The 26,685-nt window shown below is 39.6% G+C and overlaps 1 protein-coding gene across 20 annotated transcripts in view; it reads right to left on the minus strand.

The window, feature by feature from the left end:
* Positions 1–22,033: 22,033 nt before the first annotated feature.
* The window catches only part of LOC109678242 (intermembrane lipid transfer protein VPS13C-like), a 55,539-nt gene continuing 50,887 nt past the window's right edge, over positions 22,034–26,685 (minus strand). For all 20 annotated transcript variants that reach the window (XM_074066488.1, XM_074066486.1, XM_074066484.1 and 17 more), the window contains 2 exons: positions 26,301–26,438; positions 22,034–24,794 (listed from right to left, as the gene is read on the minus strand). In XM_074066488.1, the coding sequence (XP_073922589.1) occupies positions 26,421–26,438 (18 nt within the window). In that variant the 3' untranslated portion in view covers positions 22,034–24,794; positions 26,301–26,420. The remainder of the gene's footprint in view (positions 24,795–26,300; positions 26,439–26,685) is intronic.

The following is a 26,685-nucleotide window of genomic DNA, read 5'->3' on the forward strand; positions in this document are numbered from 1 at the left end:
TCATTCCTGTGAAAGGCCTTCTTTCTGTTCTGCATACCCATGTCCTTCAAAGATCATGCCTGTTTATTTAAGAGAAGGCTACCAGAAAGAAAAGGCTGAGAGGGAATAAAAGAGCTGTTAATGAAATAGGGCAGAGTGATTTGTGAACACAAATACATAATTCCTATGCTTTCTGATTATGTGTGTGAAACTGACATATATTTTCTAATTTTTCTCAATGGACAAAATAAAATAGGATTAAAATATGCTCCTTAAGACTTGGATACATGGGTAGATTAATGCTATATGAGCAGTAAGACTAAATATTAAGGAATGTGGTTAATAGAGGTGAAGCAGACAGCATCCATACATATGATAGTAATAAAGTTTGATGTAGAAATGTTTACCTTACATCTTTTTCAGGCGAGTGCTGAATATTTGGTCCAACTTTCACTTTAAGGATGAATTGGACCGTTATTGTTGAAAACATAACTTATTAGAACACAAGAGCAGCATACCTTTAAGAGTCAAGTATTAGGGTACTTACGGGAATTAGTGGTTCTTAATCTAGAGTATAACCAACCAATTACTGAAGACACATGGGGAGACCTTTCCAGATAGATAGGATTTTTTTCTAGATGCAAAAGTTTTTTCAATAACTTTTGTGTTCTGTGGATGAAGGTATGTTTTCAATATTATAATAACTATACCTAACCTTTTCCCAGCCACAGGCAAATCTATTTTGCAGTTATGCATCTGAATGTACCAATCCTTAGGAAATAAACCACAGACCTGGTGATTCCTACATAAGTTAAAATATTAGGTAAATAGAAGGAGAGCCCAGATCTAGTAATTCTGAACAAGGTTGTAGAAAATCAGAAAGCAGTTTTCTGAGTAATATTTTGAACCTGAATATTTTGACTAATTTAGGGTTCTTACAGAAAGTTGATTTTCATTCAAGGAAATTATAGTTAAGCTATATTCATTTAGAGTTTTTTTTATAATCTCCATTACATCTATATATTGCTATAGATCAATTGTTTTTGCTTATAGTTCTCTTCATAATACTTTGTTCTTTGAATCAATGAAAAAGTGGTTCAGGAAAAAAAATCAGATAACCTGTCTTTTAGATTAACAGTTTAAATGAGAGCCTACATGTGATTTTGACAACCATTTGAAGGCAGATAATAAGCATAAATTTTGACCATGGTTCAGATTTCACTGATGCTAGAAGGAATTTTACAGGTATGGAAGTAATTCACTTAGGTTTTAGGGAAATTAACTTCCTGCCCTGATGAATTATGACTGATGATGAACAGGACTACAGAACGCTTACTCACATCCGCCTTCAACTCTAGCCCAGTGCTTATGGCCCTTCAAGTCTCTGATCACACAACAGAATATTGTTAATCAGTCTTATCATATCACTGTCACTATTGGCATTGCTGCTTCTGCTGCCACTACTATGACTACACACAATTCGGCAGGATACCAACTCATTTTACTAATAACCTCTCATCTCTCAGAAATCCTTCCTGACCCATTTGTGCTTGTTGATATATTCCCAATGTCTGCCTATTGTGCCATATTTACCTGTTTTTGCTATTTTGTAAACAGCATTTTATGTGTCTCTTTTTCTTACTAGACAGCCATTTAGTTATTATTATAATCAGGTAGTATGTTTTGTTCATTTCTGCATTCTTGGTGACTATCAAAGTACTTGGAACGGAACAGAGATTTACTACTGATTGAATTAATGCATGAATACTCTGCCTAGCACATTTTTGCTCCTTAAAATAACTACATAAAGTTTAAAAATAAATCAAAGACAGACCTTCCTTTAAGAAACCTAGTATATATAAAGAGAGACAAAACTTGTATGTGAATAGTACATAAGGTAGAAAAGAAATGTGACATGGGAAAATCTCAAAAACACAATTAACTGTAGTCAAGAGAATGCCCCTGTACTTGGTGAAAGACTGCTCCCCAAAGAAAGACAAGGAGTTGGTGTAGTTAGAATAGAACCACATCTTTAAAGTTCTCCATTTCTTTGTGTTAGCAAATGCCTGCAAAGCAGGAGTATGTCTCCAGCTGTGATAATGCTGCATCAGCAGAAGTCGTGTGAATCTCAAAATTCCATATATTGCTACAAATACTTCAGTCCTTCTGGTGACACTCACAGCATCGATTAAACTATCCTCCATGGACCGCTGGAATCTTTCTTCAGATAATTTCCCATTGTCTCTAAGAGGATGGCTATCTTCCTTGGCCCACTGGAGTTATCCCTAATGTTCTGTCTTCCTCCTCTATTTATACTTTATGAATGCTAGTACTGTTATTATCCCTCATTTCCCAGGCTTTATTTCCCATTCAGGTGCACACTTTGCTTTTTTCTGTGTCTTCTACTCTCCCCAATCTTTTGAGCCCTCCAAAATTCATACAGCAAAATGCTGTCTTTAGCATTTTTGTCTGAATCTTCCTTCGTGTTCTTGACATAAGGAAAACTTGGCAGTTTCCACTGTTACTTTTCTGAGGTCAATTGCATGGATGTAATAAATATCACACCCTCACTTATCTCATGACAGTTACCATGTTGACAGAAAGCTAAATTTTAAGCTAAGATTGTGCACTCTATTTTTAATAACAATGTATTCTTCAACAATTTGTGTATAAGTTAAAATATGCTGCAGTAACAAGTATCAGCAGCTTCATATTATAAAAGTTTATTTCTCTCTCATTCTACATGGCTTTGGAGAGTCAGTTGAGGTCTCTGTTCTATGTTATCCTACTCAGAAATGCAGGATGATGGAGAATCAAATATTTGGAGTGTTAGTAGTTGCTAAGAAAGTGGTAAGGGGACATGTGGTCATGTGCTGACACCTTGGTAGTGATCCACAATTCCACACATATTTCATCAGTCACAGCAAGTCATGCAGCAGCATCTCACTTCACAGTGTGGGGGAATGAAATCCTACTATGATTCAGAAGAAGAGGAGTAAGAACTAAACCAGAGTAGAAAATATCATGGAAACATGAAGAAGGCTAGCAGAACTCTATTTAATCTCAACTTCCACCCGGAGTCACTTTCAGAAAATATTGTCATTTATTCTATCCCCCAAATCCTTTATAAAATCATAGCATAAATAAAAAAGAGGTACAGCCATCTGACTCTAAAGGTCTATGAAGCATTCAAGCTTGCAACCCAGGAACGTGTTTTTATGTTTAAAAATGATATCTGACCATTTTCAAAGGCTAACAGCATAGACTTTTTTGAAAGAAAATAATTTAAGCCCACATGGCATTTCTGGAAAACAGATTTTTCCAGTTTATATTTTTAAAAAGTTTTCAATTTCTATTCTTCCCATGCCCTGCAGGGACTCAATTATTTTTATGCTTGTATCTCTGTGTTATATGTATTCAAAAAGTTTCCTTTGTTTTACTTTTCATCTTTTACATAAAAACCTCAAAGTATTTATATGCTAAATTTATTTCTACATAAATCAAAACCTAAATATCATTTTGGAGCATATATTGGGTGATCTGTTATAATTTTATTTTATTGCTAATGCATTTGCATTCTTTAAAACTACCAAATTCAAATCTTTATTTTCTAATCATTTATGAATGATGGAAACAATATTATTGGGATGTTGAATAAAAACCACACAAAGATGATTTGATAAAAATATAAATAGGCATTGAATTAGAGACTGCATTTCCATCTGAATATAAGTAAATTTAGAAAGCATGAATACTAATTTTTCTTTTAATTTTTATTAGCTTTTTTAAATAAATTTGAAAATATTTTGTTTTTCATTAAAAACTTCTTATGTAATAATTATTCATGTAATATCTCTGAAAGAACAGAAATTTACTGAGAGATCAGCAGTGTATTTCCTCAAAGACGAGAATTCTCAATATAATGAACATTATTCATCAAGCACTGTTAGCTCTCAACTTTTTGGGGCTCTATGTCCTGTCTTAGTCTTAATCAGCTTGGGTTGCCATAATAAAATACAATAGAGTATGTGACTTCAACAGGAAGTTATTTTCTTACAGTCTGGAGTCTAGGAAGTCCAAGATTAAGGTTTCTGTTTCTGGTAAGAGCACTATTTTTGACCTGCAGACTGCCAGTTTCTTATGGTACCTCAAATGTTCATGGCGTTGGGTTTGGGAGGTGAATAGAGCCAGTCAGAAATAAATAAATTCACCAATCCAGCATAAGGTCAGCACCTCATGAACTAATCTAATCCAATTTACCCCCAAAAGGCCCAAACACCATTCACTGGGGATTAACAAATTTAAACTGGGGCACATAAACATCCAGTCCATAACTTAGCTGAGAAGTATAAAAAAGAAAGAAGTTGGCATGTTCAATCAGATCTTTGTTCATCTGAAGAGGAAGATAGCCTTGAAACAGGGTCATAAAACATGGTAAACTGTCAATTAAAAGCTGTAACCTCAGACAGAGATGTAAAGCATGAGGATTGTCCATTAGAGCCATGCAAAAGTTCAGGATAAAAGATAAAGTTCTGGACAGTCATTCCAGCTTTCCTTTGTCTCCACTTGTAAATAAACTTTCCAAAGCAGGACTCCCCTGCTGTTCTTATCTAAACCTTAGGTCTCTAATCCACTACCAGCCCCTAATTGATGGGAGAGGACATTCCTTGTAGCCTGATGCCTTGCACTGCCTTTTAAATATTCTGTGAATCCTTTGTTCAGGACTCAGACAAAGGTACACATCTGAGCCCACTGTTGTAAAAATAAAATCTGAAAAGGTTAGATCAAAAAGAATTAACCTAGAAGGTAACACCCACGCACAGGAAATCAATGTGAGTCAATGCCCTGTATAGCCATCCTTATCTCAACCAGCAAAAACCCTTGTTCCTTCCTACTATTGCTTATACTCTACAACAAAATTAGAAATAAGGGCAAAATAGTTTCTGCTGGGTATTGGGGGGGAAGGGAGGGGGCGGAGTGGGTGGTAAGGGAGGGGGTGGGGGCAGAGGGGAGAAATGAACCAAGCCTTGTATGCACATATGAATAATAAAAGAAAAATAAATAAAATAAAATCTGAGTTCTCCACTCCTCCAAGTGTTGCTTGGTTTCGTGTCTGACTATATTGCCACAACATTTGGAGGCCCCAGTAAGATACCAACTAACTGGCCTCTTGAGGCACTGGCTGGAGGTTGGGCTGCATTGGAATGGGGAGGAACAGGAGACGGCAATGGTGGACAGGGGACCGCAATGGTATTCCAGGTCCTCCTTTGCCCCAGCAACCCAACTCTCTGAGCAGTCTTGACCCGGCTTGGACTCCAAGGAGAAATGGACCAACTCATCTGGCAGTCTCCTCCAGACTTGGTAAGCACCACCCCCAGGAAATCAGTCCTAAGTCAGGTCCTGTCCCACTGGATGGAAGGGGAGCTTAATCCATGCCCGGGAACCTCCAGGAAGAGTTCCACAGATCAGGGAGTTCTCCCAGAGGGGGTAGGGAAAACTGTTACAACTTCAGTGTGAATGTTTGTGTGTGTGAATTTGTTTAAAGCATGGGCAAAATTTAATCTGCTCCTGGAATTCCAGCTCATTTTATGCACTTAAGTTGACATTTTTTCTGGCATGCTTAATTTACAGAACTTTTTGCATGTGTCTGTAAACATCTTCAAAATGGTTCTTAAATTGCTACTATAGGGATAATATGACACTCAAGGTAAAAAAAAAACAGGGTATTTGTTTTAAAGATCTCTGTTATAAACTTTAAGCTTTTACATTTAAATACATAAACATCTTAAAGACAATTCTTATTACAGAGTAAATGCAAAAGTTATTACTCTGTTCTGCTGCTACTTTACACAACAAAAACAGGTTTTCAAACTTATTTCAATCAGGTCTCACTAGGATGCAGACATTCAAGGGTTAACAGTCTGGCTCAACCTGAAAGGGAAAAAAAAAGGGACACAGTCTACAACAAAAATCTTAAAATTTAGGTAGTTAAAATAACCTTAGCCTGTTTCAATCTGTCATAAATAAAATCTGGGATTTAATTCTCTCTTATAGTATATGGGTCTATTAACAAATGATTTTTCTATAAAATGCTTTTATACAAAAAATAATTTCAGGGTTGCTTTCTATCTTGTTTTTTCATGCAAATGTAAAGCTCTAAGTTAAAAGATTATATGAGTTACTTTGAACAAGTAACAAAAATATATAAAAGTTATTAAGGATATGGCTTTTCCAAAATAAATAAAGGGTTACAAGAATACTTTTAGACAAAGAGGAGGATAAAAACCAGCTCCCCAGAGGATACAAAATAAATTGTCATAAAGATACAGAATAAGCTGTCATAAAATGATACAGCTTATAGATGGTATATAACTGATTAAGTTAACTAAAATCCAGTTAATTAAAGGTTTTATAAGGTCAAAATTTAATGTACTGATGTTAAACTAAAACTTAATTCTCTAAGCTCCTAACAACAAGGCTACCTTAAAAATATTGCATTGGTCTAGATAACATTTACAAAAAAATTGTCTTATAATGGTTTTGTTTTGTCAAGATAACTCAGAAATTTTGATACTACAGGTTAATCCATAAATTTGTCAAGATAACAAGAGTTTATTAAAACACAGAGAGACAAGAGACAGCTGAGCACAGGGAGTACTGCTGTACTGATATGAGGGTTAAGACAAATTTACTTATGTAAAGCCAAAGTGCACTCTCCAGATAGGATAAAAATAAATAAATAAATACAAACTCCAAAAAGAGCACTACACTGGAAGTCAAGATCTCTAGTTTTTATTAGACACAAGAGAGTGGGGATGTTAGTCCTACTCCTTCCACATGGCAGGTGGAGGGAATTTTTCCCTGGGATGACCAGATTGGGCCTGTTATTTTATGGGGACTCCATTGACTACAGGTTGATGGGATCCTGCTGTATGTCATGAGCCATTTGTTAATGTCAGCAATCTGGAATGTGATCCCTTATCAACATCTTGGCCACTATGTTTCCTATCTCCACACTTAATCCCCATAAATATTTACCTGTGTCCTCTGGTGATTTTTGTCAGGGTTTTAACTACTAAGGTAACTGAGTCATGTTCGTTGAAGAGTTGGTTTATATTGGATTTAACAATGAGGACAGCCATATTAGGACTAGACCCCTCCCCCTTGCAGATGGCTCACCTTTATTGTCCTGGATATATACCAGGGACAGCTGGGCAGACAGTGACCTTCCTGGTACTTTTCCACTTGCCTGCTATATCTAGCCCAAGCCTGTGTATGTCAATGTGTTCTAGCTTTCTTGCTGGGGTCCCCCTCCACAGAGCTCCTGCCTAAATAATAAACCCTGTACCAGTATTTGAGTTGTCTCTGTGCCTCTTCCATGCCTCTTATTTTCTAACAGTTATGTAAAACTTTCTAGATGACCTCATGGTTAAACAGCTGTTGTCTTGGATGATTCTAATACAGTTTGTACCCTGGGCTAGTTTGTGACTGGGCTATTTGGGTTTCCTAAAACTGTTTTTGTCCCTACAACTGATAAAAATCTAAAGTTTTACTCCAAGAGTAACAACTAAACTAATATGTATATTAACCTCTATAGAGCTGTGATGCTGTTGCTGGTTAGTGTGTATTAAATATATTTATATTTTTAAGTATATCAAGCCTTCTATAATACAAAATTTAGATAAACATGGTAATAAAAAGTTACTGGTACTGATGTATTGTTCTGTTAGTTGCTAAATTGTCTGTCAAAATTTTAACCATGACTCTTTCAAGTTTTTGTCATTTCAGTTTGGATCCTCCTGGGACATTTACAAGCAAGTCCATAAAAAATGATTCTAATAAGTGCTTATGTGTTAACCTAGCTCTTTAGACATATGCTTTTGTTAGGTTTTGTTTTGTATTGTTCTTATCTAAAAGTCCACTGCCTAAGAGCCACTCCTTCTAAGCCTCTTTGTTGCTTAAATTTGACCAAAATGGTCTAGTTGGCACTGACTCCCACTTGATCTGCTCTTTATTCCCTCCCAAAGTGGGACCAAAACCAAACAAACAAAATCCAGGAAAAAGCAGCCAATCAAGAAACATCTTCAGTCTATGGCCATACCATCCTCAATGTGCTTGATCTCATCTGGTCTCAAAAGCTAAGCAGGGTCAGTCCTGGTTAGTACTTGGATGGAAGACAGATCTTCAGAAGAGATTGTTCAGAGACCAGCAATTTGGAGACAAAGTTCCAATGGAGTCACTGGTGCCAGACCTCTCAAAAATAATCAAGGCTGAGAGGATTAAAGAAATGGTTCTTAGGTATGGTTCCTATCAGACGTTAAACTTTTCCAGACACAAACTCATAGGTTTAGGCAGTGTCTTCTACTAAAATAGAGACAAAATAACTATTTTTACTGGATCTAAACATGTCCTTTAATACTTAAAGATGGTGTTTTTAACTTTTTAAAAAGAATAATGAGTTTTCTTGGACATACATACTGACAGTATATTGTTGCCAAGGTAATTCTACTCAGTTAAAAAAAAAGGGATATGAAAAATAAAAGATTAAAAAGGAACTACTTCAACCCAGTTGGACAGGTCCCCATCAAGTAATGTTAGCAACTCTTATAGGCTGTTAAAGTTACAGGTGTCACTCCCTGGATTCATCACTCCTGGATGAAAAGACAGCTGCCCCTGCAGAGCCCAGCATCTCACAGGTTGTCCATGACTCAACTAACCCCCTCAGATTAAGGTTCCAGAGAACATCACAACAGCATGCCATCACTGGAGACATCTCCAGCCCTGCCCCAGCCACATCCTGGAAGCTTGTTGGTCAATGCATGGTAGAAGCCTAAGAATTTATCAACCAGGACACAAATGTATCCTCTTTTCTGTCACCCATACCTTATCATGTTGATTAGTGTTGTTGCAACCTGTTTGCATTAGGACTGGCTGTCACTGCTCCCCAGGATTGAAACACAGGCCAAAGATTGCTGCTGGCCTTCTGTTATCTCCTCATAGTTGGAAGCCTTACTGCGGTTCGGTGCTATCTGTAGCCCAGACCCCAGTCTCAGGCATGAGGTCTCTGATAGGTATTGCCTTCTGACTCTACTGCATCTTAAAGTTGTTCAATCCAGAGGCCAGGATGACTGCTCAGCCTGTGTAAAGCTACTTTCCTTCCAGGGAAAACTGCAGCATGCCTTCACCTTTTATCAATATCTGTCACACATGTACAGCATATCAATTTCTGAATGCATCAGGGGAGGGATGATTTACTATTAAAAAAAAACCTGACAGGCATAACCAGGTCCTACAAAAAAAAAAGGGCACTATAGGGCAGATGGGTTGCTGGCAGAAAGACAGGGACCCCTTAAAAGCATAGAATGATGAAATGACAGGGGGAGGAAATAAACCTCATTCTGTCTAGGCACCCAACCCTTCCACCCCACCCCCATATCAATTTACTAAGGGGAGAGTTACAGATATAGAGAGGCCACTGAAAGGTGATTACCAAGGTGGACATGAGCCTGTAAAAGACATTGATCTGCCACCACCAGGACTCCCCATTAAGGCTTCCTTCTAGGACAGGAAACCTTAACTTGGACTCTCAACTGTACAGCTACCGCCATTAGATGTACAGTTGACAGGCTATGGTGCACCAGCCTGGGCATCTTCTTTGCTTATCAGTACTTGCCAGCTAACTGGAAGGGCATTTGCACATTAACATTCCTCACCCCAGATTAACATAGTGCCTAACAATCAGACCCCTCCCCCCAATATGTGGCTCACATGTGGTCAAAGAGAGCTATCCAATTCATACCTTTATTAATCAGAGTGGGGATAATGACTGGGAAAGGAATAGGCATAAGAGGGACTGTCTCATCAGCAGCCTCCTATAATCAATTGTCTGTGGACCTAACAAATGACACAGAACAAGTGGCTAGGTCTATAGTGACCATGCAGGACCAACTGAACTCTCAAGCATCAGTGGTCTCCCAAAACCAGAAAGGGTTGGATTTACTCACTGCCAAAAAAGGGAGGGCTCTGACTTCTTAAACGCAGAGTGTTGTTTTATGTAAAGCAGATAGAAATAGTCTGAGATATGGCTTATTCCATTATTTGGCCCCCTCCTCATGCTTCTATTGACACTTGTGTGTGGTATGTGCATTCTTAATGCCATAACTAACTTCATTAACTCTCAAATGGAAGTGATAAAGTTGCAGCTTCTGGTAACAATATAGGTCTTTGAGACAAGTAAAATCTTATAAGATTTCTGAAGTCTACTGCTGATGCTTGTCCACAAGTGGAAAAAGCATCAAAAGGGGGAAATGAAGAGGAAGATAGCCATGAAACAGTGTCATAAAACATGGTAAGCTGTCAATTAAAAGGTGTAACCTCAGACAGAGCTGTAAAGCATGAAGAATTGCCCATTAGAGCCATGCAAAAGTTCAGGATCCAGGTAAAGGGCACCATGCAGAGATAAACACTCATTCCAGCATTCCTTTTTCTCCCCTTGCAAATTAAAGTTCCAAAGCAAGACTCCCCTGCTGTTCTTATCTAAATTTTAATACTCTAATCCACTACTAGCCCCTAATTGATGGGAAACCACATTCCTTGTAACGTGATGCCCTGCAGTGCCTTTTAAAATATCCTGTAAATCCTTTGTTCAGTGCTCAGACACAGGTACATGTCTGAGCCTGCTGGTGTAAAAATAAAATCTGAGTTCTCCACTCCTGAAAGTGTTGCTTGGTTTCTCATCTGACTATATTGCCACAACAGTACATTGCCTGGCACATGGTATCAAATAAATATTGGAACCATTCTCATTTCCTGATTCTTCTTTCCAGCACCCATGTCCATGGTATATTTTTTAAATCACTCACTTTAGTACCTTGTATTCTCAAATGACTTAAATAACTTTTCCAGTAACTCTTATTTATATAGAGTCCCAGCAATAACATTACAGAACATGCTAGAAAGTTGGAGAATAGTCCAGTACCATCATCCATTATGAAGAAGCAAATACTAGAACTAGTATTTATTGAGTGGCTCTAGTACCAGTTCCTGTGCAGAGGACTTGAATGCATTGTCCCTTCATTCTTCAAAACTCACATATGCTAAGCTATGTTTTCTACAAATGGAGAAGTGGCATTCAGGAAGTCTAAGCGACACCACCCAGAGACAGCCGAGGTGTGGAGCTCACACCCTTTGGATTCTGAACTTAAGCTCCTCTCTAAAAAATGAATGCCTTCACCTTGGAGTACAGGAAAAAAAGTGCTATCAACAACTAATGCTGTAGGGTTGCTACAGAGTAGCCAGGGCCCACCAAGCAATCGCAGATTTGTAGATGGAGTGGGGCCTTTGAATAGTGACTGTTAGAAATCAGCTCTGTAGCAGTGTGCCAGCTCTGATGTCCCTGGAGAGCTCATGTTCCTGTTCTGCCAGCTGCAGGGTGATGCAGGAAGGAAAGAAGTGGTTGTCAGCTGCTTGACCAAAGAGATCTCTTCACCACCTGGGAGACAAGCAAGAGGGTCTCTAAGCCCTGTCTGTATTCACACTTCTCTCTAATGATATAATTCTTATCTTCTTCAATTGACTTTGTGACAGATCTTTTAATCCACATTTGTTTTAAATGTCTCAATTAATGACCTTGGGAAAGAAACATGTAAACATTTACTTAACTTTAAAGCTCTTGAATCAGCATTGAGAATCTTTAAACCACAATGTTCCAGGATAGTTTTTGTTTATTTGTTTGTCTTGATAGGACTAGAGTTTGAATGTAGGAACTCAGGGCTTTGCACTTGCAAAGCAGGCACTCTACTGTTTGAGCCATCCCTCTGATCCCAGGATTTTTTTTTTTTTTAATGGTACTTGGGAGTGACCTCAGGGCTTCCCACTTGCTAGCAAGGCACTCTACCACATGAACCACACTCTATTTGTTTTGCTTTTTTAGTTTGTTTTTCAAATAGGGTCTAGTGAGGAAGGTCTTGAAATCTGATCCTCTTACATGCACCTCCCAAGGCATTGGAATTATAGGCATGCCTAACCAAAAGTGGCTTGCTTTTGCCTGGGCTGGCCTAGAACCTCAATCTTCCTATCTCTGCCACTAAGCCCAGCAGTTTCAGGGATTTTAATTTGTTTTGGTTTTTGGTACTCAAGGCTTCACCCTGGATTGGTAGGCTGGCTCTCTACCACTTGACTAACACTACCAGCCTGTGTGTGTGTGTGTGTGTGTGTGTGTGTGTGTGTGTGTGTGTATGTTGGGTATTTTCAAGATAAAGTCCCCAGAACTATTTGCCCAGGCTGGTTTTTTACCACGATCATCCTGATCTCTTTCTCCTTAATAGCTATGATTACAGGTGTGAGCCACCTGTGCCCAGCCAGCTGCAGGATTTTTTATTGAGCCCACATATTTAATAGATATCTTATACCAAGATAAGATATCTATGATTACTATGAAATTATGTACCAAATGTGTTCTTTGTCTAATTGTTGTCACTCCTTTTTATTACTGAAGTAAAACTATGGTCAAAATTCTTAAGGGTGCTGAAGTACATGGTTGAATCAACACAGTGCCAATGCAAAATGGGAACTTTAAACACATTTCTTCAGAAGGAAGGGAGTGTGAGTGAGGTGAGGATATAGGGCAACCAGAACTCTCACACGTTATTGGTGAAAAAGTAAAATGAAGCAACCATTTTGGAAAAGTTGCCAGCTTCTTTAAAGGTTACACACCTACCATGGGGTGATTTGCTGCTCATCTCCAGGGATTTTCCCAAGAGAAATGATGTCATATTTCCATGTCCTGCATGTGAATATTTATAATAGCTCCAAACTGGAAATAATCTAAATTGCTACCAGTAGGTGAATGGACGCTAATGTGGAAGGCTGGCTTCCTGAATGGGGTTGGCGTCCCTTCTTTAAGCTTAGAATGAGCTTCCACATGTAAAGTGCTTGAAAGTCGTCACTCCTGTTATTACAGTAAGAAAAATCAAGCGAACTGAAAACCAGTGAGTTTTCTTTTATCCATCAAAGACTTGAGGCAGCAGGAAAAAGCAGTGTCCTGGTATCTGGAGAAGGAGATAGGCTAATGTAGAGAATGAAGCCAAGATCAGCTGACCTGGAGAAGTGTGGGGAGCCTAACATGATAGGAATATTTAAATGTTTATTTTCACAAATTGCTGGAAGTAAAATAGGGACTGATGTGACCAAGAGATACTCTGGGATCCGCAGTCACAGTTGGGGAGAGGAGTTTGTAGGTGACACACATTTATATGTGTTTCGCACCCCAAAACCCCATCAGTTCTCATGGTGAAGAGCTAAGCCTCAGCAGTGAACTTTTGCTGTTATTGTTTTGTTTGTTTATTTATTGCATTACTAGGGTTTAAACTCAGGACCTACATCTTGGGCCACTCTACCAGTCCTTTTGTGTGATGGGTGTTTTCAAGATAGGGTCTTGGGAACTATTTGTCCAGGCTGGATTGGAACCGTGATCCTCCTGATCTCTGCCTCCTGAGTAGCTAGGATTACAGGTGTGAGCCACTGGCACATGGGCAATAGTGACCATTAAGAAACCCTGCCATAACCTTCTCCATAACAAAATCCTACCCTAGGAGAAAAGGGCTTTGCCAGAGCCTTATGACTTGGTAGACCAGCAATTACTCAACTTCAACTCTTCTAGCCTTCCCCCAGTGCAAGGAGAGGGGTAATCTAAGAGACATTTGTGAAGATCACAGCCTAGAGACAAAGATCCACTAAAAGACTGAGATTTAATCATAGGATCACAGGCAGCTTCCCTGCCCCAGCATATCAACAGGGCTCTAATACAGCAGTGGAGGACAGCAGGAACAGCTGTGGGGCAAATACTGTAAAACAGATGTTCATAGAGAAACTCAAAGTCAACAGAGGATATTAAAACAGTCAACCAAAGCAAACCAAAGCCTCAAACACTACACCTGCGGCAAACAGTGAACACATGTGACCCCTGAAGATAAACACAAGCCCTCATGTGAAAGGCCTGGTGACTCAGTTCCTATGATCTAGTACATTGTGTCCAGCTTCCATTAAAACTTGCACTGCATGATGAATGACAAGAAGAAGGAAGACTGAAGACACTAGGCAAAGCATCAAAACTAGACTCAACTATCAGAACTACACATGGCTATGACACAGGTTTTGGAATGATCGGGCCTGGGGTTTAAAACAACTCCACTTTATATGTGAAGGGTTATAATGGGGAAAGCGCACAGCATGCAAGAACCAGTGAGCAATGTCAACAGATGCAAACACATTAAAAATGTCAAAATGAATTGTTAGGAACTGAAAATACTGCAAGAGAAATGTAAGGATCCCCAAATGACTTCCTTAATATACGAAGCATGACCAAGGAATGATCACTTGAAGACAAATCCACAGAAACTTCCCAACCTGCAATGATGAGAGAAAACATGATGAAGAACATCCAAGTACAAAAGGCACAAAATAGGAGTAATTGAAATACTAAGAAGAGAAGGAAAAGAGAATGGAGCAAATGAAATATTGGAAATAAAAATGAGTCAAATTTTTCCAAAATAAAAGACAGACACCAAAGATCAGATAAGTAAAATGAATGACCATGATACTTTAAGGATGAAAGAGAAGAATGAGGACTATTCTGTTACTATATTCCTGTACTACTCATTGTGAAAGTTGTCAGAATCAGAGTGGAGACACATTAAGTCAATAATAATAAAATAATAAAGCAGAGAGGTTATAATATATGATATGGCCTTACACCAAATATACTTCTGTGAGGACATCACCCAACAACTGTATATTGAACACTGAACTAATGCTATTGTTACTGATTCTTGTAGCCCAGGATTGGTGTTTCTAGATCTTATTTGATCCTCCTCATTATGCCTTTAAAAACTTCCTTTGTCTCAACCTCCCTGGATTTGCCCATAGTTTATTGTGGCATGAATGTTCTCTTTCGTGAATCTCTCTGGTTGTTATTTTACATTGACACAACAAGGCATTATAATGTGATTTAAAAGTAGATTTAGATTAGTTGCAAGTGCATACTACATAAATGAAAATAACTAATAAAGAAATTTTAAAAAGAAATATAATTGATATGCAGAGAAAAAATGGAATCATGTAACATGCTTAATTAAAATCTGAGAATATAAAAAAGGAGAAGAAAACAAAGAAATAATTTACAGATGCAAGGTATAGAAAAACAGTTCCAAACAGGCAAACTGTGGTTTATCAATTCAATAGTCATGCATTCATCAATATAAAGGAACTGAATATTGATAGGGGCAATGATGCCAATACATCAAAAGATAATGCTGAATGAAAGAAGCCAGATTTATTTACATAATAAACCAAGCCTTGTATGCACATATGAATAATAAAAGAAAAATGAAAAAAATAAAAATAAATAAATAAAAAGTCTATTAGATGCTAATTAATTTATAGTAACAGAAAGCAGATCAGTAGGTGTCTGCAGATGAGAGATGAGAGGTAAGGAGCAATAAGAGAGGGATTGTTTACCAAGGAACATGAAGAAACTATTAGGAGTTATTAGGAGTGATGAATATGTTAATTATCTTGATTGAAGTGATGGCTTAATGGGAGGAAATGTATGTCTGAACTCATCAAACTGTGTGCTTTAAAAAAAGTGCAATTTATTTATGTCAATTATACTTTTAAAAATAAAAGTGAACCTCTTTAAAAAGTGGGCTTACATGAGTACAATGTGGAAATTCCAGTGATCAGGGAGGTCTGAAAGGTTTGTAATTACATTCATGGTTTCCTTGCTGTATAATCATCCTGTTAGCATTTGAATGTAAAGTGTTTTCCCCAAAAGGATTCTGTTTTGAGGTTTTGTCCCCAGCTGGTGGTACTTCTGAGAAGTGATTAGATCAGTGGGTGCTACCTTCACCAGTGAATGAGTTCATACTGAATGGCCTAATAGGAGGTGGGGCCTGGTTGGAGGAAGCTGTTACTTCAGACATGCCTTTGAAGGGTGTATCTTGTCCTTGGTTCCTTCCTTCCTCATTCTCTGCTTCATGGCTGCCATGAGATGAGCAGCTTTCCTCCACCAGGCTCTTCTGTCATGGTGTTTTGCCTTGCCACAGGCCTAAAAATAATGGAGCAAGCCAATCATGGACTGAAACCTACGTACCTGTTAGCCAAAATAAATCTTTCTCCCTTAAGTTGCTTTTACCACAGTGATGGAAAACTGACTAACACAGCTGACATATGTAACTCTTCTGAATCTAAGTGTTCTCTGCAAAATGGGTCTTGTATCAGTTAGGAATGTGTTTGTGTATGTGTGAACCCAGGTAAAGGATGCATTCGTCTACACCCAAATGAGTTTTGGATGTAGGTTGCCCAGAACTGGTGTGAAGGATCAGTGGTATCACTGAGAAACCAAGATCATCCTGCCTTCCTTAGCAATGTTGCCATTCCTCCAGCTACGTGAATATTCCAGCAGGCTTCATGAGGAAGCCTATGTTTCATTGGCCATGGCTGAGGCACATGGCTACTCCAAGCTGTAAAGCCAAGTTTTTGTCTTCTAGCCTCCACAGCTCAGAATGGAAGGCAGTAAGAATTGTTTTGAAATAGTCCACTTACTGCATCTACCTTGGGCACATGGGAGTAACTAGCCAAAACAGTGCTTGTGAACCTTGAAAAGTGTAAAGGATGAAAGCTTGCTGTGAAAACCACAAAATGCAGAGGTTCATGTTGCAATTTGCTCCCTCTCCCACTCATTCCAGGGTCCTGTAACAAAACACCATAGACTGGATATCTCCTAAACAGAAGCTGATTATTTCTTATGTCTGGAGGTCTTATGTCTGGAAATCTAAGGTCCAGGCCTAGAAGTTTCAATGTCTAGTGTGGGTCCACCTCCTCCTAGATGGTCTTCTCACAGTAATCTCACATGTTAGAAGGCAAGAGGGATCCCTCTGCAATATTAACTAATGCCTCTTATGAGGCATTAATGTCTCATGAGAGCTCTGCCTAATCACCTCCCAAAGGCCTCACCCCCTAATCACATCACCTTGGGGGTTGAATTTCAACATATGACTTTGGGGGAAACATAGACATTCAGTTCATTTTATTCCATCCCTGATCCCTCAAAATTCATGTCCTTCTCACATGCAAAACACATTAATCTATACCCAAATCCCTTCAAATCTCAACTCCTGCCAGCACCTATTCAAAGGTCCAAAGTTCAAAACCTAAGCAACTTATCTGCCCACAGGAGGAGGTTACCATCAGCTGACTGCTTGGACTGGGTGTTGAAGGAACCAATGTACAACATCCATCTCAGACTCAAAGAAAGTGAATAGCTCAAACAGTGGTTGAGAAAGCATAAGTGTGTGAAGGATGAAAGTTTGCTATGAAAACCATAGAGTGAAAAGAGAAAGACAAGAAAAGAAAAATCATGATGCTATTTACCCACTATTTCCCCAAGAAGACCTAATTTCAGCAGTTTGGCCTCCTCTAAGATGAATACCTTAGCCATTACAGACCCACAATAAAATTCTTACCTCATGGGATTTTGCTATGGCCATGTGTGAAATAGTAAAAACAGGGTTTATAAACATTATGGGATGCCTTGGATTTATTTCATGTCTAGTGTATGTTGGACTCACAAGTCTGAGTGTAGAAGTGCACTCCACTGGGGAGTACACCCCATTAGCAATAAGGTACTAGCAGATGTCCTTGGAAAGATTACCAGGTGATCCTGGGAGGGCAGGAGTACCCAAATCAGCACACTGGCTTGAAATACAATAGCAACACACACATGAACATACAGAAGAGGCTGGGATCTTCATGTAAGATTTTCTTAATCACCCAGTCCAAGGTGTTCCCTCCCCCTAGCCACAGGCTTTCCCACTATCACACTTTATTTTCTGAAACACTGCTGAAATTGTTTGCTGTCTAGTTCCTCCTTTGCCCTGAACTCCGAATTCCAAAAGAGCAAAGGACTTCTATGTCTTATTTACAGGTATAAATCTAGAATCTTGAACAGTGTTCATCATATAACAGATGTTCTAAAGGAACATTTCTTGTGCTGTTTTATCCACTTATGTATTTTCCTTCCTTTAATACCATAGAAATCACATAGAGGCCACTTTTGGCTTTGTACTTCAACTGCCTTTGCCCCCAAATACTATTTGGACCTATGTCCTGGGTATGGATATGGAGACCATGGCTGTGAATTATTGAAGTGTGTGTAAAATTACATTAGGATCAAAGTAATAATCTTTGACCACATCTTGGACCACAGTGAAGCAGTATTTTAGGCACAGAATGCATTGTCTTTGTAAAGCGAAGTGGCAAAAGAGTGATTTTTCAATTTTTACTCCACTAAGGCTATTTAAACTGGCATATTTCTGATTCAGAGTGCAGGTTTTTGTTCTTGAATATGTGAAGACATGTAAACTTCAAAGAGTCAGGATTGTGCCAAATCATTTGTAGATATTGGGACACCGAAAGCCCAAATGAGAACTCTTAAGGCTGTATTCTGCAGTCAGCATGCCATGGCCACACACACTCCTTGCTCTACTCTCTAAATAGTTGGCCCCATATCTCTGGGATCCATATTAACACATCAAGCCAACAGTGGATCAGAATTATGAGTTAAAATTGCCTCTGCATTAAGCATGTGTAGACTTTGTTCTTGTCACTGCTCCCTAAGAGTATGGTATAGCAATAGTTTACCCATCATTTACATTTTATTAGACATTATGAGTAACCTACAGTGACACATAAAGTATTTGGGGGATGTGTGTAGGCCATATGAAAAACCATGCCATTTTCTATAAGAAACTTTAGCATCTGCAGATTTTGATACCTGTAAGGGTCTTGGAGCCAATTCCCTAAGGATATGAAGAGACCACTGTCCTGGGAAAAAATTTAGTCTTCTTTTCAAAGTCATTTTTACACTTTCTTCTCTCAGCTATATTTAGTTATTTTGTTATGTGAATCTTCACTACAATCTCATATCAGCACACATCTATAGCACTGGTCGAGTTCACGTCTTTTACTAATTGCATGCTTTGGGGAAATCTGAAATTTGCCACTCTGGTCCATTATTAAGACATATATATTTGCAAAAAAAAAAAGACAGACATTTGCCCAAAATGATTCTTAAAGCTTTTTTCAACTCCAAATTCCATGATGTTATGATATAAAATTCTACTTCAGTCCTTTTAAGATCTTTTTGATTAGGCTCTTAGATTATTTGACCACTTGACATTAATGGAGATTGGTTAGAGGTAACCACTATCATTTCATGGAAAATATATGACCCTGAAATGTATGGAAAAATCTACTTAGGAAAATGACATGCATATAATCTAATGACAATAGTGATCACAGCAATTTCTGGAAAAATGCCTTGCTATTTCAACTACCAAAGCAATGTTTTATTTTTTAAAAAAGAAAAAAATGCCCCACAAGGATGCTATACACAGCTAAGGTGTTTCACGCTCTATTTATTTTTCTTTTAAAGGACAGTGTATATGACTTTGGTATTAGTTACTTCAGTATTACATGAAGTTAGATATTAAAAAAATATTGGCCTAAGGGCCAAGGAAGTGGTAAACAGATAAAATAGCACAAAGAGCTGGTGGCACAGCTAAAGTGGTAGTGCCTGCATGCCAAGTGCATGGCCCTGAGTTCAAAACCTGTAGTGCCACAAAAAACAAAAGCACAAGTCAGATGTGGACTAGTGTGTCATGTGCTGTCACTCATGTGGCCAACCACTGCAAGCTTCTTGCTTGATCATCAATAACTACATGATGGTTCAATGAAAACCTTTTTAGGATACCCAGTTTACATCTGAGTTGTGACAAAAACTGAAACTTTTTTTTTTCTTTATTGCTGTGCTGGGTGGGAATACAGTGTGGTATTTATAAAGACTCTTACAATGTATCAAATATATCATACTTGAATTTACCCCCTCTACCACTCTCCTTTTTCCTCCCTCCCCCAGAGGAAACATTCCTGGGAAGGATTCAACAGGTATACTTTTTTCATTTACATACATGTGTACACATTATATGCACCATATTCACTCTTCTACCCCCATTTCACCACCACCTCTTCCCTCCCACTGGTGCTGAAGAGGAAGATAGCCTTGAAACAGGGTCGTAAAACACAGCAAACTGTCAATTAAAAGCTGTAACCAAGGACAGAGCTATAAAGCAGGAGGAATTGCCCATTAGAGCCATGCAAAAGTTCAGAACTGAGATGAAAGGCACCATGCAGAGATAAGCATCCATTCCCACCTTTCTTTGTCTCTACTTGTAAATAAACTTTCCAAAGCGGGCCTCCCCTGCTGTTCTTATCTAAACAACATTAGGTCCCTAGCTCGCTACCAGCCCAATTAACCTAAACAATCTAACTCACTGGTTAGGACACCATAAACTGAGCACAGTTTTGTAACCTGATGCCCTGCACTACCTTCTAAATATCTTGTGAATCCTTTGTTCAGGGGCTCAGACACAGGTACACATCTGAGCCTGCTGGCGTAAAAATTAAATCTGAGTTCTCCACTCTCCGAGTGTGGCTTGGTTTCTTCTCTGACCATACTTCCACAACAGTGCCAACACCTCCGCCACACACACACAGAGGACCCGTTCCATCCTCCTGTTCTGATTTTGTAGAAGATAAAAAGATAAAAGACACAAGAAAAACATGACAATACTGCTAGTTTGAGATAACGATAGCTCCACTGAACTGAAACTTTTCTAAATAGCATTTTTCATGAGCAGTGATGGTTAAAAACCCTCTGAATGCAGACTAGTAATGGAGCCAGGGTTAACACCATGCCACATATTTTAATTTGTTGGGTTTTGTTTTTCTTTTTCCTCATGAAGTTTGACCTCATGGCCTCCAGCACTCTGCCAATTAAGCCCTGCCCTTCCCCCCCCCCCCCTTTTTCTTTTTGCTTAAGTCACTTTTCAAACTGGATTTTTGCCTGGGGCCAGCTGTGGAACTTGACCCTTCTATCTCTATTCTCAGGCTTGTCTGTTGAGATAGAATTTTTCTGTTTGCTCAGGCTGGCATTGAACTGTGGTCCTCCTGATCTCTCTTGCCCAATAGCTGGGAGTACAGGCAGGCACCACTGCTCCAGATATTTTAATACTGGCAATTCTCATTTACAACACATTTCCTCTTATATGTAAAAGAAAGGAAGAAATATGCCTGGCTGGCAGTGAATATGAGAGATGAAGGAAAATCATCCTTTAAAACATGGGAAGTCTGTTATTAGAAGACAAAGTTAGACCAATGTTATCTGTACACTGCAGACTGCCTTCCCTGGCAGGTTAGCTTGACTGGTGCCAGTGAGAGCGGTGCTGGTCTGTTTGCCCCTTATGGGAGGGGGGAGACAACCTTGAGAGCATTTTGTTTATCAGCCCCGTGGAAGATTTATGAGACTCTGTATCTCTCCTTTAGGATGCAGGAATGCAGGCCTCCATCTCCTCAGGATGTAGGAATGATATTGCTCTCCATGGGGGATGGGATACTCACTCATCTGCCTTAGGTTTTCAGACCCAACAGTTTGTACTTTCTCACTTTCCTTCACATATTAACCCATCCTTGTGTGTCTCCTGAAACCCTTACTTGAACACGACTGTTCTTGTCAAAGCTGCCAGTGACCTTCATCTGGCAATGCCAGTGACCATGTCCAGTTCTCATCTTTCTTGACCAGCAGGGTGTCAGTGGTTTGAGCATTGCCTTCTTGGAGCACTTTCCATTTGCCTACCATGTCAGCTGGTTTTCCTCATACATCACAGTGTTGCTTCCCTGTCCCCACACGCTGACCTCTTCTCTATTTCTAAATGTTGGACTGTCTCAAAGTATGACAGGTACTTAGAAACTGCTTCTGCTAAAAAGCACTGCCTCCTTACTTGGAAACCACAAGTTAACTAAAAGCAGGAGAAAAGTCTGGCATTCCCGCCTTCATTTTGCATCTGCCTCCTTTGCTGTGAGTCTCTCTCCTGCAGTCACCTGGTACTCCTGGTGTTGTGGAAATATTGTCAGACGAGAAACAAAGTGACACTTGGAGAAGTGGAGAACTCAGATTTTATTTTACACCAGCGGACCCAGATGAGTTCATATTCATAATTTGGGCCCTGAACAAAGAATTCACGGGATACTTAAAGAGCAAGTGCAGGGCATCAGGTTACAAGGAATGTGCTGGGGTTAGTAGATGAGCTAGTGGTGAGTTAGAGACCTAAGGTGTAGATAAGAACAGCAGGGGAGATCTGCTTTGGAAAGTTTATTTACAAGAGGAGACAAAGGAAGGCAGGAATGCGTGATTATTTCTGCATGATACCCTTTATCTAGGCTTTGAACTTCCTTGTATAGTTTTAATTGGCAATTTCTCATGCCTTATGGCCCTGTTTAAGGTAACCTCTTTTACAGGTTTTAATTGGCAGCTTCCCATGTTTTAAGGTCCTGCCTCAAGGCAAATCTTCCTCTTCATTAGCACTGCAATAGGAATTCCCAGATGAGTTGAAATGCAAATTGCCACTTCCTGGGATACTGGGTTTTAAGACAGAGGCTTTTACTTTGGGCCTTTTGATGTGGGAAGCTTTTGGAAGGGAAAAGAATTATTGAAAGGAAAAATTGCTGAAGGTAAAAGAATTGTTAAAGGGAAAATGCTAAAGAGGAGTTGATAGAAAATCTGTACCAAGAACTTTAACATAGGCTTCAGAAAGCAAAGCTGAGAAAGAACTTCATACATAGGCCTTAGGAAAAGTAAAGAAAAGCCAAAGAGAATTTGGGACAGTGCACAGTGCAAGTCTAAGATGAGACTTTAAGACTTATGTATATGCATGTTATAGGTCTGGCTGTTTGCAAGTTTGAGCACCAAGACAGTGCGAGGTTGGGGGCAAAAGATTTTAAGAGCAATTAAGCTAAAGATAAGCTAAGAGCAAACATGGGACAGTGCAAGCCTAAGGAAAGAGGTTTTAAGCAAGGTTTTAAAGAACTGCAAGGAGTAAGGCCTTAAATAATCAAGATAGAGAAAAGCAGCAATAAGGGTTGTGCATCTCCAGCCAAGTGTATAACACACCTGACCCCAACTTTCTGTCTATCCCATGTCGCTTGGGCCCTGAACAAAGAATTCACTGAAATCTTCAGTCATACCCAGTTAAGCCCTGTTAGGTCCAGTAATAACCAAGGAGCCAGAGAGAAAGCTTGCTCAAGCAAGGGAGGGAGCACGAGAAATAGTGCCCCTTTCATGAGGGGACCTCCTTTGGTTATGTGCTGGTGAGAAATGTTGTAGGCTGGGATCGAGGGTCCTTGGCTTCACAGGCCAGAGAACTGGCTCATAAGGCAGCTTCATGATGACCCAAAGCTGGTACACGAAGTAAGATTTATTAGAGAGAAAGGAAGGGCTACAGCTAGAGCAGTGCAGGGGAGCCCAGAAACCAGTGGCTCCCTGTTCAGGTGAAGGCTGGGGCTTTTATGGATGTTTTAATTCTGAGTTTGGGTAAGGGTTAGGTGGGCTCTTCTCATTGGCCATGGATTCTTGCGCTTAGATGAGCTGGTTTGTTTGCCCCTTATTGGGGGCAGGAGTGAACAATGTTGAGAGCATTTTGCTCATCAGCACTGTGGCAGATCTATGAGACCCTGTATCTCCTCTTCAGGGTGCAGGAATGCAGATTTACACCTCCTCCTCAGGATGCAGGAATCATAATGCTCTCCATGGAGGATGGGATACTCACTCATTTGCTCTTTAGGTTTCCAGACCCAACACTTTCTTTCTCTTTTAGTCCCAAGCCAACCCTTCCTACCTTTCCAAATAAAATTGGTCTAGAAAGAGAAATCTGGGCTGTGAATGGGGAGGGTGTCACTACTTTTTCCTTCTGTACCAAATCTACAGAGCTGTAGACCAAAAACTAAAACGTGAATAAAGGAAGATCATGAATAAAAATAAATATTTATTTTGTACAGTGACCTAACAACAGGTGCTGTCAGATGCTAAAGAATCAGATGCAGTCAGCAGCAGCTTGCCCTTGCCCAGCAGGCACCCCCCACTCCAGGCCTGGCCCTTGAGATTGGCCTTGACATACACATCTAGGCAGTGCACCTGCTCCTCGCTGAGGCCATCAATGCAGAAGTCCTGGTCCAAGGAAGCCTTGCAGCTGCCCCAGAACCCCACACGCACCCTGTGGCTGCAGGACCAGGCTGAGGCAGCAGCCCATGGTGCAAGGCTCCAGGGCACCTCCTGCCCGGCCTTCAGCATGCAGCCGCTGGAGGTGGAGGTGCCCACTGCCCCGACTGTACTCAGCGACCAGGCTCAGGGCGCTGCCAGGGCAGCCCAGAGTAATGGTGGCCTCGCCTGCATGTGCTCGGGCCCGGAGCTGGACACGAAGCAGGCGTGGCCAGACTTCAACTCCTGCAGTCCACAGGACACCGTGATAATGGCATCCTGGGGCGGCCTGGGACACGAGTGGGCTGCTGCCTTGTCCATTAGTGCCTGCAGGAGGCAGTCATGGCAACTTGGTGGCACCAGGATCCCCAAAGGAAAAGCAACCCCTTGCAGCACATGTGTGGACTCTCTGGCAGTGCACAGAACCCTAGGCTGTGCATGCAGGGCAGGTGTGGCAGGGAGAGCATGGCCTGAAATCCGGGGTCCCAGTCCATGTGTCCTGCACCCTTGTCCTTTTCGTTGTGCAGGGTCACAGGTCAGGTCCAGCTGAGCAACACCGGGGCAGGGCAATGGCCAGGATGAACACTGTGCCTGCAGAGATGAGCAGAGGAGTCTCCCCAGCAGCAGCATCATCGGGGGCTGGGCCAGGAGTGGTGGGGAAGGGCCCCTGTGGGGGACAGAAACCAAGAGTTTGGACGCCTGGACCCTATGGGATAGGCTGCATCCCTCCCGCAGACCCTCTGACAGTAGCCACAGGTCTACCAGTAAATGCGAATACGGCCAAAAAAAAAAAGACAATGAATATTTCATAATCATTTAATTCTGTTTCTATTTTTTATTGCCCTGAATTCTCTCAGTTTTTAATGTGGTTTCATACCAAAAGAGCCTCTAATTTTTTTATATTACCTCATTGATGATACTGAACCTTGAATTGCATCATCTCAAAATCACAGATCACTAATTATTATACAAATTCCAAGATAAAAACATTATCATTCAGGCTGGGTGTGGCTCAAGGGGTTGAGAGCCTACCTAGCAAGCATGAAGCCTTGAGTTCAAACCCCAGTATTGATTAAAATAAAGAAAAAAGAAATATCACTCAAAACATATTTTCTTTAATATATTTTTCTAAAGAGAATAAGCATTAATTTTTGTCTCCCACAAATATCTTTGCTTCCTTAAGACTCAGTAACTGATTCAGATATAGTTCACCCTGTTGATTTCTAATATAAAAGGAACTTATACATTACCTGGCCATTTTAATATCCTTTCCTACCATTGCCTTGGCCAACTCACTATGAATATCCATTGGCTGCAATATATGCATAGTTGATGGATGCTAAAATCATCATTTTCCACTTTCTCTCTTAAAAAATAATTTAAAATACTAAATGACTTTTGAAAATCAGATATTCTGTGCAAAACTATTCTATATTACTAGAAAATACTTAACAGGCATATTCAATGAATACCAACTTTTACTTCTTTCAGCATAAAAGTTAAATAATCTATATTTTAATGCAGATCTACAGAAGTCAAAGATTCTGATAAAAATAACTGGATATTTGAAGAATATTGATAGTGTATCTTGCATTTCAAAATTAATGGGAGACAAAGGAGGAATTTATTACCTCAACTCCAGAATTAGTGATCAAGGCGGGTGACTACAATGAAAAGAACAGGGAACTACTTTAAGGATTTCTATACTAGGGCAGCTCAACCTGTATTAGTTTGTAGATACACTTTTCACATACTCAGAACAGCAAATGTAGTACTACAGAAATAAAGGGTAAACTAACATATAGTAATATTTAACAATAAAAACAGTGAGGGAAGAAACATTCCAAAAGGATTAGGACAGAGGTAGTTGAACCAACTGAGACTTCCATTTATGTCTGAGTGGTTTCATAGTCACATTACAAAGACACAGACCATGAGTGGGCTTAGATTCAAATGGTACCAGAACCCTAATATGAATAACCAAATTTCTATTTCTATCTATAAAGGTGACAGTGTTTGCACTGGTACGCCCCCATTTGATTTTCTAAAGTGACCAGCAGGATATGTATGTAAAATAGTCATCAGGGTTGATATACATGTGCAAATATATGCACATATATTACCAATACTACTCAAACTAATTTGAACGTCTAAAAGTTGAACATTGGTTTACCTGATCTTATGAAGAGAAGCTGCACAGTCTTTATTTCAGTCTTTATTTTGAAGCTGCACATCAAACTTTCATATGCTTCATTATTTCTTCCATACATAAATTAGTAGTCTCCCATAAACCTCAATCATTACTGCTGAGCTAAAATGGAAGGAAAAGAGCCTCAATCTTTTTCTTAACAGAAATGTATATACATCAACATACTATAGATGCTTTTTATTGAAATCTAAACTGAGAAGATTATCCTCAAGGAATACACATTTTACTAAATTTATTGGTAATCATTTGTAAATACTTTATTAGGAAACTAGTGTTTCAGCATACATCTTTACTGTTAGTGTAACAGGTGCTGCACACTTTCATCAATGAATCACATGCTATCTGCCCC

This window comes from Castor canadensis, chromosome 2 (assembly GCF_047511655.1).
Source record: "Castor canadensis chromosome 2, mCasCan1.hap1v2, whole genome shotgun sequence".
Classification (NCBI taxonomy): Eukaryota; Metazoa; Chordata; class Mammalia; order Rodentia; family Castoridae; genus Castor; species Castor canadensis.